The sequence below is a fragment of the Coregonus clupeaformis genome, chromosome 17, assembly GCF_020615455.1.
Source record: "Coregonus clupeaformis isolate EN_2021a chromosome 17, ASM2061545v1, whole genome shotgun sequence".
Lineage (NCBI taxonomy): Eukaryota > Metazoa > Chordata > Actinopteri > Salmoniformes > Salmonidae > Coregonus > Coregonus clupeaformis.
In genome coordinates this window covers 69,707,687-69,723,909 of record NC_059208.1, presented here as the reverse complement: position 1 = coordinate 69,723,909, position 16,223 = coordinate 69,707,687, and the positions used below count along the sequence as shown (strand labels likewise).

At 48.8% G+C, this 16,223-nt stretch overlaps 1 protein-coding gene across 1 annotated transcript in view; it reads right to left on the bottom strand.

Annotated features, from left to right (window-relative positions):
• Positions 1 to 16,223, bottom strand: part of LOC121585846 (FH1/FH2 domain-containing protein 3-like) — a 229,971-nt gene that overhangs the window by 9,138 nt on the left and 204,610 nt on the right. Inside the window, exons 14-21 of the mRNA XM_045226596.1 lie at positions 15,380 to 15,579; positions 13,880 to 14,232; positions 13,564 to 13,735; positions 12,290 to 13,269; positions 4,263 to 4,421; positions 2,132 to 2,314; positions 1,338 to 1,457; positions 145 to 306 (exon numbers count right to left, since the gene is read on the bottom strand). Coding sequence (XP_045082531.1) covers positions 145 to 306; positions 1,338 to 1,457; positions 2,132 to 2,314; positions 4,263 to 4,421; positions 12,290 to 13,269; positions 13,564 to 13,735; positions 13,880 to 14,232; positions 15,380 to 15,579 — 2,329 coding nt within the window. The remainder of the gene's footprint in view (positions 1 to 144; positions 307 to 1,337; positions 1,458 to 2,131; positions 2,315 to 4,262; positions 4,422 to 12,289; positions 13,270 to 13,563; positions 13,736 to 13,879; positions 14,233 to 15,379; positions 15,580 to 16,223) is intronic.

Here is a 16,223-nt window from a genome sequence, read left to right as displayed (position 1 = left end):
ACGGAAACATTGCAAAAGGTGCATAGTCGAAACGGGGCGTTCGGATTGAATCTAGCCCTAGGTTTTGCTTGATAGCAAGAAATGGTTTACAAGGATGAACATAATTTACATGAGTCCTTTATACCAAGGCAATCCCAGGCGTACCTTAGCCGAGCGGGTGATGGCTCCTATCTCTGAGTAGAGGTCTGAGCTGTCTGGAAACTTCTCCACCACTATGGAACAGGCATGGTGCAGTAGAGACTGTTTATGAACCGTGTCCTTTACCTCCGGAACCTTCTCCAGGTAACCCAGCTCAAAGCCCTTCGCCTGGATACATAAACACAAACACACACACGCACACACACACGCACACACACAAACAAAAGAAACACACCCATCATGTAACTACAACGGATACAACTCTACGCTATTAATATCAGACTCCCTAAATGAGGCCCAACTTGCAGTAAATTTCCACTTTGGGTCACAGATATGCACCACAACGAGATTACAGAACATTGGTATTTTTATGTTGGATAGCGAGATCTTGTACAAAGAGAAAGGGTTTCTATAGAGTGGTCAACCAGTGATTCAGCTTCATTAGTCGGTGATTATCACAAACCACAATCAACTGCAGACCTACCAATTGTTAGTTAGCAAGAGCAGAGCTACCTAAAAAGGAAAAAACAACATATCCTGAAAGACATCATCCTAACTGGGTTTGCTTTGTTCCCCATTTTAAATGGTTTACCATCAAATATAAACACAGGCATTATTTAGCTGAACTACTTGCTTGATGCCTCATGTTTCTGACTTGCATGTTTGGCTCTCATATCCTAAACCTTTGAGACACACACACATGGCATGCGCGCACGCAAACACACTCACACATTCTCTCTCTCCCTCTCCCTCTCTCTCTCTCGCTCTCTCCCTCTCTCTCATTCCAATAGAGAGACAGCGCCAGGTTGGGTGCAGTGCTTAGCAGAGGCCTTCCCTTTCCAGCTACACTGCTGTATTGGGCTAGCTAGTGTCTGGTGCACAGACAGACAGACAGACGGACAGACAGACAGCATACAGCACATTCCTCTACAAACAGAGAGCCCACTGTTGTCCTTGCCAAGTCAATATGGCAGTGCTTAGCTGGGGGGCACAGAGGGAAGGAGGGAGAGAAGGAGGGAGAGAGATAGAGGGAGAGAAAGAGAGCGAGGGAGAGAGAGAGAAAGAGAGAGAGGGAGAGAGAGGGAGAGAGGGAGAGATGGAGAGAGAGGGAGAGAGAGGGAGAGAGAGAGGGAGAGAGGGAGAGAACTCATCTCTTCTCCTCCTCCAGCCCCAGGCCAGACTTGTGTAATGTTACTCACGTTGGATCCGTTGAGGAAGTTGCCTATAGCCAGCAGAGTGGACAGGATGTAACGCAGCGTCTTGTTCTTCTCCAGTTGGTCCATCCCTTCCTTAAGGTCCTGCAGCGGCTCTGCCACTTCCTGTAAGACAGAGAGGGCGAGAGAGAGCGAGAGAGCGAGCGAGAGAGAGAAAGAGAGAGAGAGAGAGAGAGAGAGAGAGAGAGAGAGAGAGAGAGAGAGAGAGAGAGAGAGAGAGAGAGAGAGAGAGAGAGAGTGGCACACACATCAAATATGGCCTTTTAAACTGAAACTAGTCATTACAGGAACCAGCTGAGAATACTTTATGATGGTTAAATGTCAGAGAGATTTGTTTGAAGGTTGAATGTTAAAGTGATTTGTTTCTGAGTATTTCTCTAGTTAATGTAAGACTAATCTCTGCACCCAGAACCAAATATTGCATGTGTGCTAGACAGATGGTAACCATCTGTCACTAGATTATTACTTTAAGACTGCAACTATAAACAATATCCAGGAGTAATTCATTTTGTTCTTTGTTGAACCCTTATGTTCAACAACCACGGACATTCAGTTACAACCATAGAGGAGTCAGGTGCTATATGGAAAACAACATCTATTTCCTTAACTACGACACCTTGCTATGTGAACTACGACAAGCCAATCCATATCCAACAATTCTCTCTTGTATTGCACAATCCGATGATTATGATGATGCACATGTAGGAAGTGTCAGGTAGTGCATTACTCCACCTACAGGAGTTGGTGAGGTAATGACAGAAAGGTGGCGGTGCTCTGACCTTCTCCATGACCTCGTAGTCCATCTTGAAGGCCCAGAGCTGCAGCCGGGCGGACAGCTCCGTGATGGAGGACAGGGTGAGGAGGAACTGTTCTGCTGACCCCAGGGGGACTTCAGGGTTCACCAGCTGAGCATCCTGGATCTTCTGCTTCTCCTCCTCCGTTGGGATCATCGTCAGGATTTTCTAGGAAAGGGGGACAAGAAGAATACTTAATGAATCCATACAAGACATAAATGTGTCTGCTGCTGTACCAATCCCTTAGACACACACACACACACACACACACACACACACACACACACACACACACACACACACACATTAGGTTGGAGAGGCTGGACCAGAGTTGAAGGAGGAGAGAAAAGGGGGAGTTGAAGGAGAGAGGAAAGGGGGAGTTGAAGGAGGAGAGGAAAGGGGGAGTTGAAGGAGGAGAGGAAAGGGGGAGTTGAAGGTGAGGAAAGGGGGAGTTGAAGGAGGAGAGGAAAGGGGGAGTTGAAGCAGGAGAGGAAAGGGGGAGTTGAAGGAGGAGAGGAAAGGGGGAGTTGAAGGAGGAGAGGAAGGGGGAGTTGAAGGAGGAGAGGAAAGGGGGAGTTGAAGGAAGAGAGGAAAGGGGGAGTTGAAGGAGGAGAGGAAAGGGGGAGTTGAAGGAGGAGAGAAAAGGGGGAGTTGAAGGAGGAGAGGAAAGGGGGAGTTGAAGGAGGAGAGGAAAGGGGGAGTTGAAGGAGGAGAGGAAAGGGGGAGTTGAAGGAGGAGAGGAAAGGGGGAGTTGAAGGAGAGCAAAGGGGGAGTTGAAGGAGGAGATGAAAGGGGGAGTTCAAGGAGGAGAGGAAAGAGGGAGTTGAAGGGGGAGAGGAAAGGGGGAGTTGAAGGAGGAGAGGAAAGGGGGAGTTGAAGGAGGAGAGGAAAGGGGGAGTTGAAGGAGGAGAGGAAAGGGGGAGTTGAAGGAGGAGAGGAAAGGGGGAGTTGAAGGAGGAGAGGAAAGGGGGAGCTGGAGATAGAGATGAGAGGTGGAATGTTTCTAATTTTCCAGTTCTTTTTTATTATCAACGAACATATTTGCTATTGGAAAAACAATCATTCCTGCCTTGGCCTCCAACCTTGTGAGACATCTGAACGTTCTACCTTCCTGCTGCTGTCTGTCTGTGAGAAATAGACGTAGAAGGTGGAGCAGTACATTGCAGTGCTCCTCTCCTCTACATAAGAATGTTCCCATGGAAAAGGATGAAAAAGTACCGCAGATTATATAAGACCGAGGAGATGCAATATTAATCATTATTTACACCATCTGAAGTCCTCCAAAGGTCTATATTATGGTTCAAAAACGATCTTAAAATATGCATGTGTAGCTAACTTTTAATGGTACGTACCAATGACTAATTATATGAGATAAGCTAAGATTCCAGGCATCCAGCTGAGAAACCACTTGACATGTCCACACCGACCACAGCCAATCCCAACTCATTGAAACTTAAATTTTCTGGAGTGAAAAGTCAGTTGTGAAAATACATTGGAAACGTACGTATTTTTAGTGCAGGTTTGAAGTGAAACCAAGTTTATTTTGGACGCAGTTGAAGTAAATGACTTGTTTGTTTGGCAGGTCAGCAATAGACAGTGTCTTCAGTATTGACTGTACAGATATGTGTTGCTACCATGTTGTTGTGTTGCTACCATGTTGTTTTCATGTTGGGTTGCTACCTTGCTGTGTTGTCGTGTGTTGCTGCCATGCTATGTTGTTGTCTTAGGTCTCTCTTTATGCTTTATGTAGTGTTGTGTTGTGTTGTGTTGTCTCTCTTGTTGTGATGTGTGTGTGGTCCTAAATTTATATATATTCATTTTTTAAATCCCAGCCCCCATCCCCGCAGGAGGCCTTTTGCCATTTGGTAGGCTGTCATTGTAAATAAGAATTTGTTCTTAACTGACTTGCCTAGTTAAATAAAGGTTAAATAAAATAAAATAAAATACACAGAGCTATGTTTTTCCAACATGCTTTCATTGAGATTACTAGACATCACAGATTTACACTCAAGAGCTAATGGTGACAGTGACTTTGCTAGATACACATCGATAACGACTAGGATATATAATCATAATAGCCCAATAATTTCAATATACCATCTCACATGCAGCTTACCTCGATCCCCTCCTTGTTCAAAGCGTACTCGTCAAAGTTGAGGATGGCTGTCTTGATGGTGCGGGGAGGGGGGAGGACGGTCAGCCCGATGTTGATGGCATTGCTCCGTTTGGAGTCCAGGACAATAATCTCTTGTCGTTTCCCATCCACTGCTGTTTTCTGAGTAGAGATACACAGAAACAGGACATTATATGAATACCAATAAAGTACTAGTCTTATACTATACAGCGCATTCGGAAAAGTATTCAGACCCCTTCACTTTTTCCACATTTTATTACGTTACAGCCTTATTCTCAAATGGATCAAATTAAATTTTGTCCTCATCAATCTACACACAATACCCCATAATGACAAAGCGAAAACAGGTTTTGTTTTTTGTGTGCAAATTTATTACAAATAAAAACAGTCCAAGGATTCCATAAAACTTTGAACATAAAAATACACCATTAACAAATGACGGTGAGTTCAGATGTTAAAACGTTCAGAACTAGAGTGCCTCAATCAAAATGGATCAGGGCAAGGGACCAAAACCGTGTGACTATTGTGGGGATCTATTCTCTTACAACTAGATGTGATGCCTAGCTTAGAAAGAATACATTAATGAATAAACATAATAGGTTTGTGCTGTACTGATATAGATTGTTTAACATAACAAGCTGTGATTAATGTGAGGAACCGTTAGGGGGTAGGCTGAGATAGACTTGTGATTCACACACACACTGCCTCTTTGTTAAACTGCTCAAGGACATGTGTACTGCAACAGAAACAACTAACACCTGGCAACAGTGAAGCGCCAAGGGTCTGGGACCAGCCTGAGCGCCAACGATAGGTTGGGTAAGTTTAAACCACACCCAGCCTCTATTCTGACAGGCCCAGCCTGGAGCAGGAACTATCTCTGTCAGAGTATTAAAGAAGAACCTTGGGTTGAAAAAGTTAGTTCTCTGTCTGCCCAGCGTGGTGTTTCAGTGGGCCCGTATATACGAACATCATATTTACCATTCAAGTGTTTGCATTAATTAAAATACTAGTCTATCTTAGAAGACGTGTATTGACCTCTTCTGTTCCTTATACCAGATTCGAATTGACGCAACTTAACACTATGTCACGGTTTCGGCCGAGGCGGCCCCTCCTCCTTGTTCGGGCAGGTTTCGGCGGTCGTCGTCTCCGGAGTACTAGCTGCCACCGCTCTATGTTTCTTGTTTGATTGGTTTTGTCTGTTTGTCACACCTGTTTTGTGTTATGTCTCAATTAGCACCCTATTTAGTTTCCTTGTTGTTAGTTAGGTGTTGTGTGTAATTGTTCCATGTCGTGTTGCTGCGCTGCATGTATTTTGGTGCGCTATTTTGTGCTTTCCTCCTTGTTTGTGTTTTAGGAGTAGATTACGCACTTGTTGATTGCGCCCGTTTGTATACGCCTGTGCGCGCTTTTCTCGCCTCCGGGCTGGTTTTGGATATTTATTGTGATATCTACTAAAGTATTTTTGTTGGACTTTACTTCTGCCTCCTGCGCCTGATTCCACACCACACCTACCATAGCAACTCCTGACAGAATTACACACCACATATGGAATCAGCAGGAGCACCCACCGACATCATGGAGGAGCGTCTTCGCGGTCAAGAGGATCGAATCAACCAGATCGGGCACGCCTTGGACCGCGTAATGAACACCCTCCATCGATGGGAAACCAGCGGGGTACCCACACCCCCACCTATCGCACCATCACCATCGGACAGCCCGCCCGTCCAACTACCGGAACCCAGTGGGATTCGGCTCTCGCTCCCGAGGGCGTACGACGGCACCGCTGCCGGGTGTCAGGGGTTCCTATTACAAGTGGAACTCTACCTTGCCACCATACACCCGGCGCCCTCGGGATACGAGAGCGTTTCCGCCCTCATCTCCTGTCTCACCGGCAAGGCGTTGGAGTGGGCCAACGCCGAATGGAGGGGAATAGACGCCGCCACAGTCACCTATGCGGAGTTGGGCGGCAGGTAGCTTAGTGGTTAAGAGCGTTGTGCCAGTAACCGAAAGGTCGCTGGTTCTAATCCCCGAGCCGACTAGGTGAAAAACCTGTCGATGTGCCCTTGAGCAAGGCACTTAACCCTAATTGCTCCTGTAAGTCGCTCTGGATAAGAGCGTCTGCTAAATGACCAATTTATTATTATTATTTATATTCTCCCGCCGCTTCCGTGCTGTCTTCGACCATCCACCAGAAGGGAAGGCGGCGGGGGAGCGTCTATTCCACCTCCGACAGGGGATGAGGAGCGCTCAAGAGTTTGCGCTGGAGTTCCGGACTCTAGCGGCCGATGCAGGGTGGAATGAGAGGGCCCTCATAGACCACTTTAGATGTAGCCTTCGGGAGGACGTCCGCAGAGAGTTAGCGTGCAGGGATACTACACTAACATTTGACCAGCTGGTGGACATGGCCATTCGGCTGGACACCCTGCTCGCGACCCGCGGACGTCCCAGGTGGGGGCCTCCCATTCCACCCTCCAGCGCCTCCGAGCAGAGCCCGATGGAGCTTGGAGGTGCTGGCGCTAGAGGGAAGAGAGGAAGGAACACGAGGGGGCAGTCTCCTGCACCAACTGTGGCCGCGGAGGGGCACACCGCGGCTAGGTGCTGGGGAGGGTCCCCTGGTGAGGGAGATGGCAGGTCACACATTGGGGAGTCCTCCCAGGTGAGTAGGCGCCCTACTTACCCAGAGCTTTCTGTCGTACACATTACATTACCTGTTTGTTTCCCACAGGTTGCACCTCGTTCCCAGCATAAGGCGCTAGTCGATTCAGGCGCAGCTGGGAATTTTGTAGATCGTAAATTCTGTGTTAAGTTAGGGATTCCCCTCCTTCCAGTCGATAAACCCTTCCCTGTACATGCCTTAGATAGTCGTCCGTTAGGATCTGGGTTAATTGGGGAGGTCACGGCGCCACTTAGGATGATGACGCAGGGGGGTCATGAGGAGACGATTCAACTCTATCTGATCGACTCTCCTGCGTATCCGGTGGTACTGGGGCTTCCCTGGTTGATTACCCATGATCCTACGATTTCGTCGTGAGAGAAGGCTCTTAAAGGGTGGTCTGCTCAGTGTGAGGGGCTATGTCTGGGTGTTTCCGTGGGGCGACCTCGGTGGAGAGCCCGAACCAGATGCCAGCACTGCACATTCCGCCTGAGTATGAGGATTTGGCACTCGTGTTTAGTAAGACCAGAGCGGCAAGGTTGCCACCTCATAGACAGGGGGATTGTGCGATAGACCTCCAGACAGGAGCTGCGCTCCCGCGAGCCATGTGTATCCTTTGTCACAGGAGGAGAAAAGGGCAATGGAGACTTACATTGCCGAGTCTCTGAGACAGGGATACATACGGCCCTCCACTTCTCCCGCGTCCTCGAGCTTCTTTTTGTGAAGAAAAAGGATGGAGGTTTGCGTCCGTGTATTGATTACCGCGGTCTCAATCAGGTGACTGTGAAATATAGTTATCCACTCCCGCTGATTGCGACCATGACGGAGTCATTACACGGGGCACGGTTCTTCACAAAATTGGACCTCAGGAGCGCATATAACTTGGTGCGCATTAGGGAGGGCGATGAGTGGAAGACAGCATTTAGTACTACCTCCGGCCATTACGAGTATCTCGTCATGCCATATGGGTTAATGAATGCTCCATCAGTCTTCCAATCGTTTGTAGATGAGATTTTCCGGGACATGCAGGCGCAGGGAGTAGTGGTGTACATAGATGATATTCTTGTGTACAGTTCTACTCGGGCCGAGCATGTAGCCCTGGTGCGCAGGGTATTGAGGAGACTGTTGGAGCATGACCTGTATGTAAAAGCCGAGAAATGTCTGTTCTTTCAGGAGTCAGTCTCCTTTTTGGGTTACCAGTTGTCTGCGTCAGGGGTGAGAATGGAGGTGGACCGAGTGTCCGCCGTGCGTAATTGGCAAACCCCAACTACGGTTAAAGAGGTGCAGCGGTTCTTGGGTTTTGCGAATTACTACCGAAGGTTTATCCGGGGTTTTGGACAGGTGGCAGCTCCCATAACGTCTCTTCTTAAGGGGGGTCCGGTGCGCTTGCAGTGGTCGGCTGAGGCGGACAGGGCCTTTGGGAGACTGCGGACAGGGCCTTTCTACCCTTCCAAGTAGAGGTGGACGCGTCTGAGGCCGGTATCGGGGCAGTTCTTTCACAACGGTCCGGCACACCACCTAAGCTCCGCCCCTGTGCTTTTTATTCTAAGAAGCTCAGTCCGGCGGAGCGGAATTATGACGTAGGGGACAGGGAGCTGTTAGCCGTAGTACAGGCCCTAAAGGTGTGGAGGCATTTGCTTGAGGGGGCTCAGCACCCTTTCCTCATTCTGACCGACCACCGTAACCTGGAATACATTCGGGCAGCTAGGAGACTGAATCCTCGCCAGGCTCGATGGACTATGTTTCTCGCCCGGTTTGTGTTCAAGATCACTTACATCCCTGGGTCCCAGAACGGGAAGGCAGATGCCCTGTCCCGGGGGTATGACACGGAGGAGAGGTGCGTGGAGCCCATTCCCATACTACCGGAGTCTTGTCTGGTGGCACCGGTGGTGTGGGAGGTCGATGCGGAGATCGAGCGGGCATTACGCACTCGACCCTAGCCCTCCACAGTGTCCGGTGGGTCGGACGTACGTCCCGCTCGAGGTCCGGGATCGGCTGATTTATTGGGCTCACACGCCCCCTCCTCTGGACATCCAGGTATTGGCCGGACAGTGCACTGCCTTAGTACGAAGTACTGGTGGCCAACGTTAGCCAGGGATGTGAGGGTTTATGTCTCCTCCTGCTCAGTGTGTGCCCAGTGAAAGGCGCCCAGACACTTGCCCAGGGGTAAATTACAACCCCTGCCCGTTCCACAACGACCCTGGTCTCACCTCTCGGTGGATTTTGTTACCGACCTTCCCTCCTCACAAGGGAATACCACCATCCTGGTCGTTGTGGATCGGTTCTCGAAGGCCTGTCGTCTCCTTCCCATGCCGGGTCTTCCTACTGCCCTACAGACCGCTGAGGCTCTATTTACTCACGTCTTCCGGCATTGTGGTCCTCTGTAGCTCAGCTGGTAGAGCACGGCGCTTGTAACGCCAAGGTAGTGGGTTCGATCCCCGGGACCACCCATACACAAAAATGTATGCACGCATGACTGTAAGTCGCTTTGGATAAAAGCGTCTGCTAAATGGCATATTATATATTATATATATATTATTATATATATATTATATTACGGGGTACCCGAGGATATAGTGTCTGATCGAGGCCCCCAGTTTACCTCCAGAGTCTGGAGAGCCTTTATGGAACGGTTGGGGGTCTCTGTGAGCCTTACCTCGGGTTACCACCCGGAGAGTAATGGGCAGGTCGAACGAGTCAACCAGGATGTGGGTAGGTTTCTGAGGTCATATTGTCAGGGCCGGCCGGAGGAGTGGGCGAGATATGTGCCCTGGGCCGAGATGGCACAGAACTCTCTCCGCCACTCCTCCACGAGACTAACCCCTTTCCAGTGTGTGTTAGGGTACCAGCCGGTTCTGGCACCTTGGCATGAGAGCCAGATCGAGGCCCCTGCTGTGGATGAGTGGGTGCGGCGCTCGGAGGAGACGTGGAACGCTGCACACGTCCATCTGCAGCGAGCCATCCGTCGACAGAAGACGAGCGCCGACCTACACCGCAGTGAGGGGCCAGTGTACGCACCTGGAGATCGAGTCTGGCTCTCAACCAGAAACCTGCCCCTCCGCCTGCCCTGCCGGAAGCTGGGTCGGCGGTTTGTGGGGCCTTTTAAAGTCCTGAGGAGATTGAACGAGGTGTGTTACAGGTTACAACTGCCCATTGATTACAAGAATATTAACCCCTCGTTCCATGTGTCTCTCCTCAGGCCGGTGGTAGCTGGTCCACTCCAGGACTTTGAGATTGAGGAGACTCCTCCGCCCCGTTGGACATCGAGGGGCTCCGGCGTACACTGTTCGGACCATCCTGGATTCGAGACGCCGGATGGGGGGTCTCCAATATCTCGTGGAGTGGGAGGGTACAGTCCGGAGGAGCGGTGCTGGGTGCCGAGGAGGGACATTCTGGATCCGTCCCTGCTGACCGAATTCCATCGTGGTCATCCCTACGCGCCCTGCTCCGCGTCCTCCTGGTCGTCCCCGAGGCCGGGGGCGGCGCACGGCTGGAGCCGCGCGTCAAGGGGGGGGTACTGTCACGGTTTGGGCCGAGGCGGCCCCTCCTCCTTGTTCGGGCAGGTTTCGGCGGTCGTCGTCTCCGGAGTACTAGCTGCCACCGCTCTATGTTTCTTGTTTGATTGGTTTTGTCTGTTTGTCACACCTGTTTTGTGTTATGTCTCAATTAGCACCCTATTTAGTTTCCTTGTTGTTAGTTAGGTGTTGTGTGTAATTGTTCCATGTCGTGTTGCTGCGCTGCATGTATTTTGGTGCGCTATTTTGTGCTTTCCTCCTTGTTTGTGTTTTAGGAGTAGATTACGCACTTGTTGATTGCGCCCGTTTGTATACGCCTGTGCGCGCTTTTCTCGCCTCCGGGCTGGTTTTGGATATTTATTGTGATATCTACTAAAGTATTTTTGTTGGACTTTACTTCTGCCTCCTGCGCCTGATTCCACACCACACCTACCATAGCAACTCCTGACAGACTATAATACTGTATATGACCTTTTACAGTAGATCTGATCTCCCTGTGCGGTTGGCCTCTCTATATCTAATAATAATAATAATAATATGCCATTTAGCAGACGCTTTTATCCAAAGCGACTTACAGTCATGCGTGCATACATAATTTTTTTTGTGTATGGGTGGTCCCGGGGATCGAACCCACTACCTTGGCGTTACAAGCGCCGTGCTCTACCAGCTGAGCTACAGAGGATCTACAGAGGATCTACAGAGCTACAGAGGATCTAGCTACATCTATATTTATATACATCTCTCCTGTTTTCATTTTTGGACCATCTCAGAGTCAGTTGAGTTCAAAGTGACAGAGAAAACTGTATACAGGCTGCACCTTTGATGGGGTTGAAAAGATATTAGAGGGAATCCATCACATTCAATCATTCTGTCTTCTAGCAGGTTGGGACGACAGGGTTGACCTACAGTACATTTAAGACAATCTGGTTTAAATCCTGCACTGCATTCTTCAATAGGTTGAAGCAGGAGACAGTGTGGGGCAGGTCTAGTCAGAGCGTCACAAAGGACAGCAGGGTTACGTCCCAAATGGCACCCTATTCCCTATATAGTGCACTACTTTTGAGCAGAGCCATATGGGCCAATGGCACCCTATTCCCTATATAGGGCACTACTTTTGTTGCTGTGGATGAAAAGAAGCCTGAAGCATGAACATGGGGATCCAGCTCGACAGGCTAAACGGCCAAAACCAAAACAGGAACACACACACACAGAAGGAAATAGTGAATTGTGAAGAGAAACAATAGTTCCCTATGTCAGCTTTGAGAATCCAACCAGAGCAGACGACATGCAGGTCAGACTTTGCCAACACGTTGAAGCAATGGTTAGTGCTATTCTGCTGAGTGTATATAGAACAGAAGGTGTGGATAGTAGCTTCAAAATCAAATAAAATCAAATTGTATTTGTCACATGCGCCGAATACAACAGGTGTAGACCTTACAGTTAAATGCTTACTTACAAGCCCTTAACCAACAATGCAGTTAAAAAAAAAAAGTGTTAAGAAAGTATTTACTAAAATAAACTGAAGTAAAAAAAAAAAAAAAAAAGAAGACAGAAGAATAACAAATAATGAAAGAGCAACAATAGAATAACAGTAAGGAGGCTATATACAGGGGGTACCGGTTGTCCAGGTGTTCACACCTGATGTCTAAACCTATGTGCTCTGGAGGAAAAGGACAAGCTGTAAAAATCCTTGGGGCTGTTTCCTGGATTAGTCTTAATCTGTGTCCGGGAAACCGCCCCTAAATGCTTAAGAGACAATTTCACAAATTCATTTATTGAGCAAAACACATACATTTCCTATACGTATAAATATGCAGTACCAAAATGGTCAACAAAGTTACCTTGGTAACAGGTAGCTCCTTGGACTTTGTTTCAAACAGGTGTTCCAGCTTGGACGTGTCCACTTTGACCGGCTCCAGTTTGGACCAGAGTGACTCTCTACAACGCTTGTGGTTCCTGTACTGGCCGTCCATGGGCCTCACCTCGTTCCAGAACAGACGGATAGTCTTCTTCTTCTTCTGGAACAGAGGGGGCTCCCCTGTCCCTCGGCTCAGCTGGGGAGACCCCGGGTAGGGCTGGGCGGGGCCGGGGGGCATGAAGGGTGGGGAAGGGGGCATCATGCCAGGGACAGGAGGGGGTGGGGGGCAGCCGAACAGGCCCAGGGGAGGGGGAGGGGGAGGGGGCAGGGCGGAGAGACAGGGAGGAGGGGGAGGAATCATCAGGTCACTGGAGCCCATCAGCACACTGTCCACGTCTAGGATGTCCAGGTCATCCTCGTCTGCCAGGTCTGTGAAGTCCATCTCTTTAATACGCAGCTCCCTGGGGGCTGCCATCAGCTGGTCCCAGATATAGTCTGACTCCTTCTTAGGAGGTAGGGGTGAGGAGGAGGGGGCCGGAGGAGCTTTGTCTTTATCAGGTTGAAGCTGACCCTGCTGCTGCTTCTCCAATGCCTCCAGCTCATGAGGCGACACAAGGCTTTTAACCAGGTCTCCAAATTTCTCGGCCACAGCCCTGACGCTACCCTGGTTGTCCAGGTGTTGGACCTCTATCTTCTTGACGTTCTCCTCGCAGGCCTGCCTGCTGGCCTCCAGTGTAGAGATACGACTTGCCAGGCTGGCCACCGACGACCCGTCCTGACCCTCCAGTGATGACGTCTCCATCCCCTCTTTGCATTTCTCCGTCTGTTCCGTCTCTCCTGCCTTCTCTTCGTCCTTGCCCCCAGTGGTTTTGTTCTGGGCATAGAGCATGTCCAGCATGAAGCGCTTGCTGTTGAGGATCTTGCTGCACTGCTCGTTCACGTCGTCCTCCTTAATGCACTGGCCTAGAGGTGGACAAACACAAGGAGGAAGTGTGGATTGGATTACTATTGGATTACTATTGGATTGCTAGCCTTCAGAACAGATTAGAGAGCAGATCTATATATCAGAAACTGTAATGAGAGCATGGGTAGAATGAAATGTTCTGACATGACATGAACTTCAATGTTTGCCTACTGATGTACAGTATACGGAAGTGTCCCATTTTACAGTATGGGTACAAATCACAAGTCATATTTTAAGTCATAAAGGGCCAAGTGTCCTAAAGTCTGTATTTTCTGCTAACGGGCAGCTGGTACCTGGTTCATGGTTGTTGTTGACTTTCTCCTCCCTCTCCTCTCTCTCCAGAGTGCTACTGGCTGAGGAGATACTGGAGGCAGAACAGTTGTCCTTCTCATTCACTTCCTCGTTCTGTCTCTCCTTCTCACTGAGGAGGACCAGTCTCTCCTCCACCTCCCTCTCTCCCTCCTCCTCTATCTCTATCTCTACCACCTCAACCTCTTCTCTCTCCACCTCTACCCCCTCTTCTACCTTCTCTTCTACCTCTACCCCCTCTACCCCTTCTTCTACCTTCTCTTCTACCTCTACCTCTACCCCCTCTTCTACCTCTTCTACCTCTTCTCTCTCCACCTCTTCTACCTCTTTTCTCTCCACCTCAATTCCTGACTGTCTCTCTTCCTCCTTACCCTTCTCCTCCTCCTCCTCACTTTCTTCCTCCTCTTTACCCTGTGTCTGTTCATCTACCGCTGACTCCACTAGCTCTAGTACTTCCTGCTTGGGCTCAACTTCAACTACTTCCTGCTTCTCTTTCTGCGTCTCTGTCTCCGTCTGCTCCTCGCCTGGCGCCGAGTGAGTTTGGGAGGGGGGCTCTGTGGGTTCTGGAGAAGGTCCTGATACTATTAACTCTGGCACTGGACTTGTAGTTCTGGTCTGAAGGTCACGGCTTGGCTCTACGTCTACTTCACTTCCTGGTAGAGAAAACAGGACCAAACAAAACAGAACACTACTGTAGGGGTTTAGATTGTGTGCCATTTTAATATCATCTGATATCATTTTTAAATGATATTTTTTATAATGTAAATACCATGAAATTGCCCTGTGACATTTAATTAATTCAAATGATAAATTGTCTAGATTTCGGTCCAGAGCACAAGTCGTTAAGCATATAATTTCATACTTAATTGAATGTTACAGGAAATGTATTAACAGCTATGATGACAATGTGTTTCGAAATTAGATTTAACACCTCATTTTATCCCATTATCCCATTTTGGTGGGTTAGAATAACCACCCCAGACTAACAACATCTAGTTCTCATGATATTCATTCATGTATCATCATAACTGAGTCTGTGAGGTATTGAAAGGCTTGTCCCCTCTATGGTCAATGCTGTAGTCCAGTCCACAGTCCACCACACCTCTTCCTGGCTCCTACTGTAGGATGTGAATGGAACCCCACATTAAGAGGTCCACACCCTAGCGGCTAGCGCTACCACAGCCAAAACCACACTACAGTCACATACAAATCACTGGGGTATGCCTGGGACCGAAAAGCTAGCCTCTCACTCTGCTTCAAACCATCATTCAAACCATTTCCCCACAGGCAGCTAAAGTAATGTCCATCCCATCCCAAAACGTATTTGGGATTTAGCAACATACACTTACAGACACCTCATTCTGAAGCACACAGAAAAACAACAATTAAATCCCTTTCTTATCAAGTCCTGCTGATTTTTCCCCCCAACAGGCACCATGCAGCCATTATTAGTCCATCTGATTCTAATTCCAAAGTGTGAGTGAATCACCCCCCATGTGTTAATTCAGACCCCAGGAAGCATGACAGGTGGACAGGAGCTCTCTGCCAGCCGACTGGATGTTGCTAACCATACACTCTGTCCATGCTCCCATCCTGTTTGAAATCACTTTACTAGTCATTCCGTTTTATTCCGGTTGTGTTGTTTTGTCCCGTTTTGTATTGTTTTATACTGTGCTGTACTATGGTTGCTTAAGCTGCTACCTCTTGGCCAGGAACTCATCCAGATAAAGAATAAACAACAAATACATAAAACCTATCGGACCGGTAATGATTGTTAAACGTTTGGAAAAGGTTATTTACCCTGCGTCTGGGATGGAGTGGTGCCAGTGTCTTCCGGAGAGGCGATGGAGGAGGGCTTGACACAGCGGGGGGAGGCGGAGTGACTGGAGGGGGTGGGGCTCAGGCTCAGGGTGATCTCTGTGCGCCCCCTAGGCGGCGCTCTCATGCGCTCTCTCTCTTTCTCATGCTCCTCTGCTGCGAGCCTCTCAACGCACTTATATCTGGAAGAGGGAGTCACAGAATATTCTTCAGAAAGGATGTTACTCCACCTGTGCAGGTCTACTGTAATATAATCTCTATCTCATGGGGGTAGAAGAAGATTCCCGCTTCTCTAACCTCGAGGCTACTGCCACCCCCCACCAGTAATATACTGTAGTCAGTTCCCTCACACTTCCTTTTCTGAAACAGTGGCCAAATGTCTGGGACTCTGTGATGCTTCTCAGATGTCTCCAGGTGCTTAATTGACACATAAATCTTAGAAGACACCTACAGTATACTACAGCGACTTCTCCACAGATGGGTCTTATAATAGTGTTTAATCTTGATTTATACATCACTCTCCATTCAGTCAGAGGTTAGGTGACTGAAAATCTTATCAATTTACTGAACATACATTTTAAAAAGGCAGCAAACATAACCTCGGATTCCTGTTTTAAATAACACTGAACATACATATGTCTGGAAGGTGGTACATTACACATGCATAGCCTACATTATCTGGACCGTATCCATGACTTAAAGCCAATTCCACACCTCGTCCCATTCAGTTGTAGATGTCTTAATGCACAGCAGCAGGCCTAGAGGGGGCCTGACACCTATATTTCAGCCCAGAGGCTGAGCCTGACTTGTTCTACATCTGCTAAGA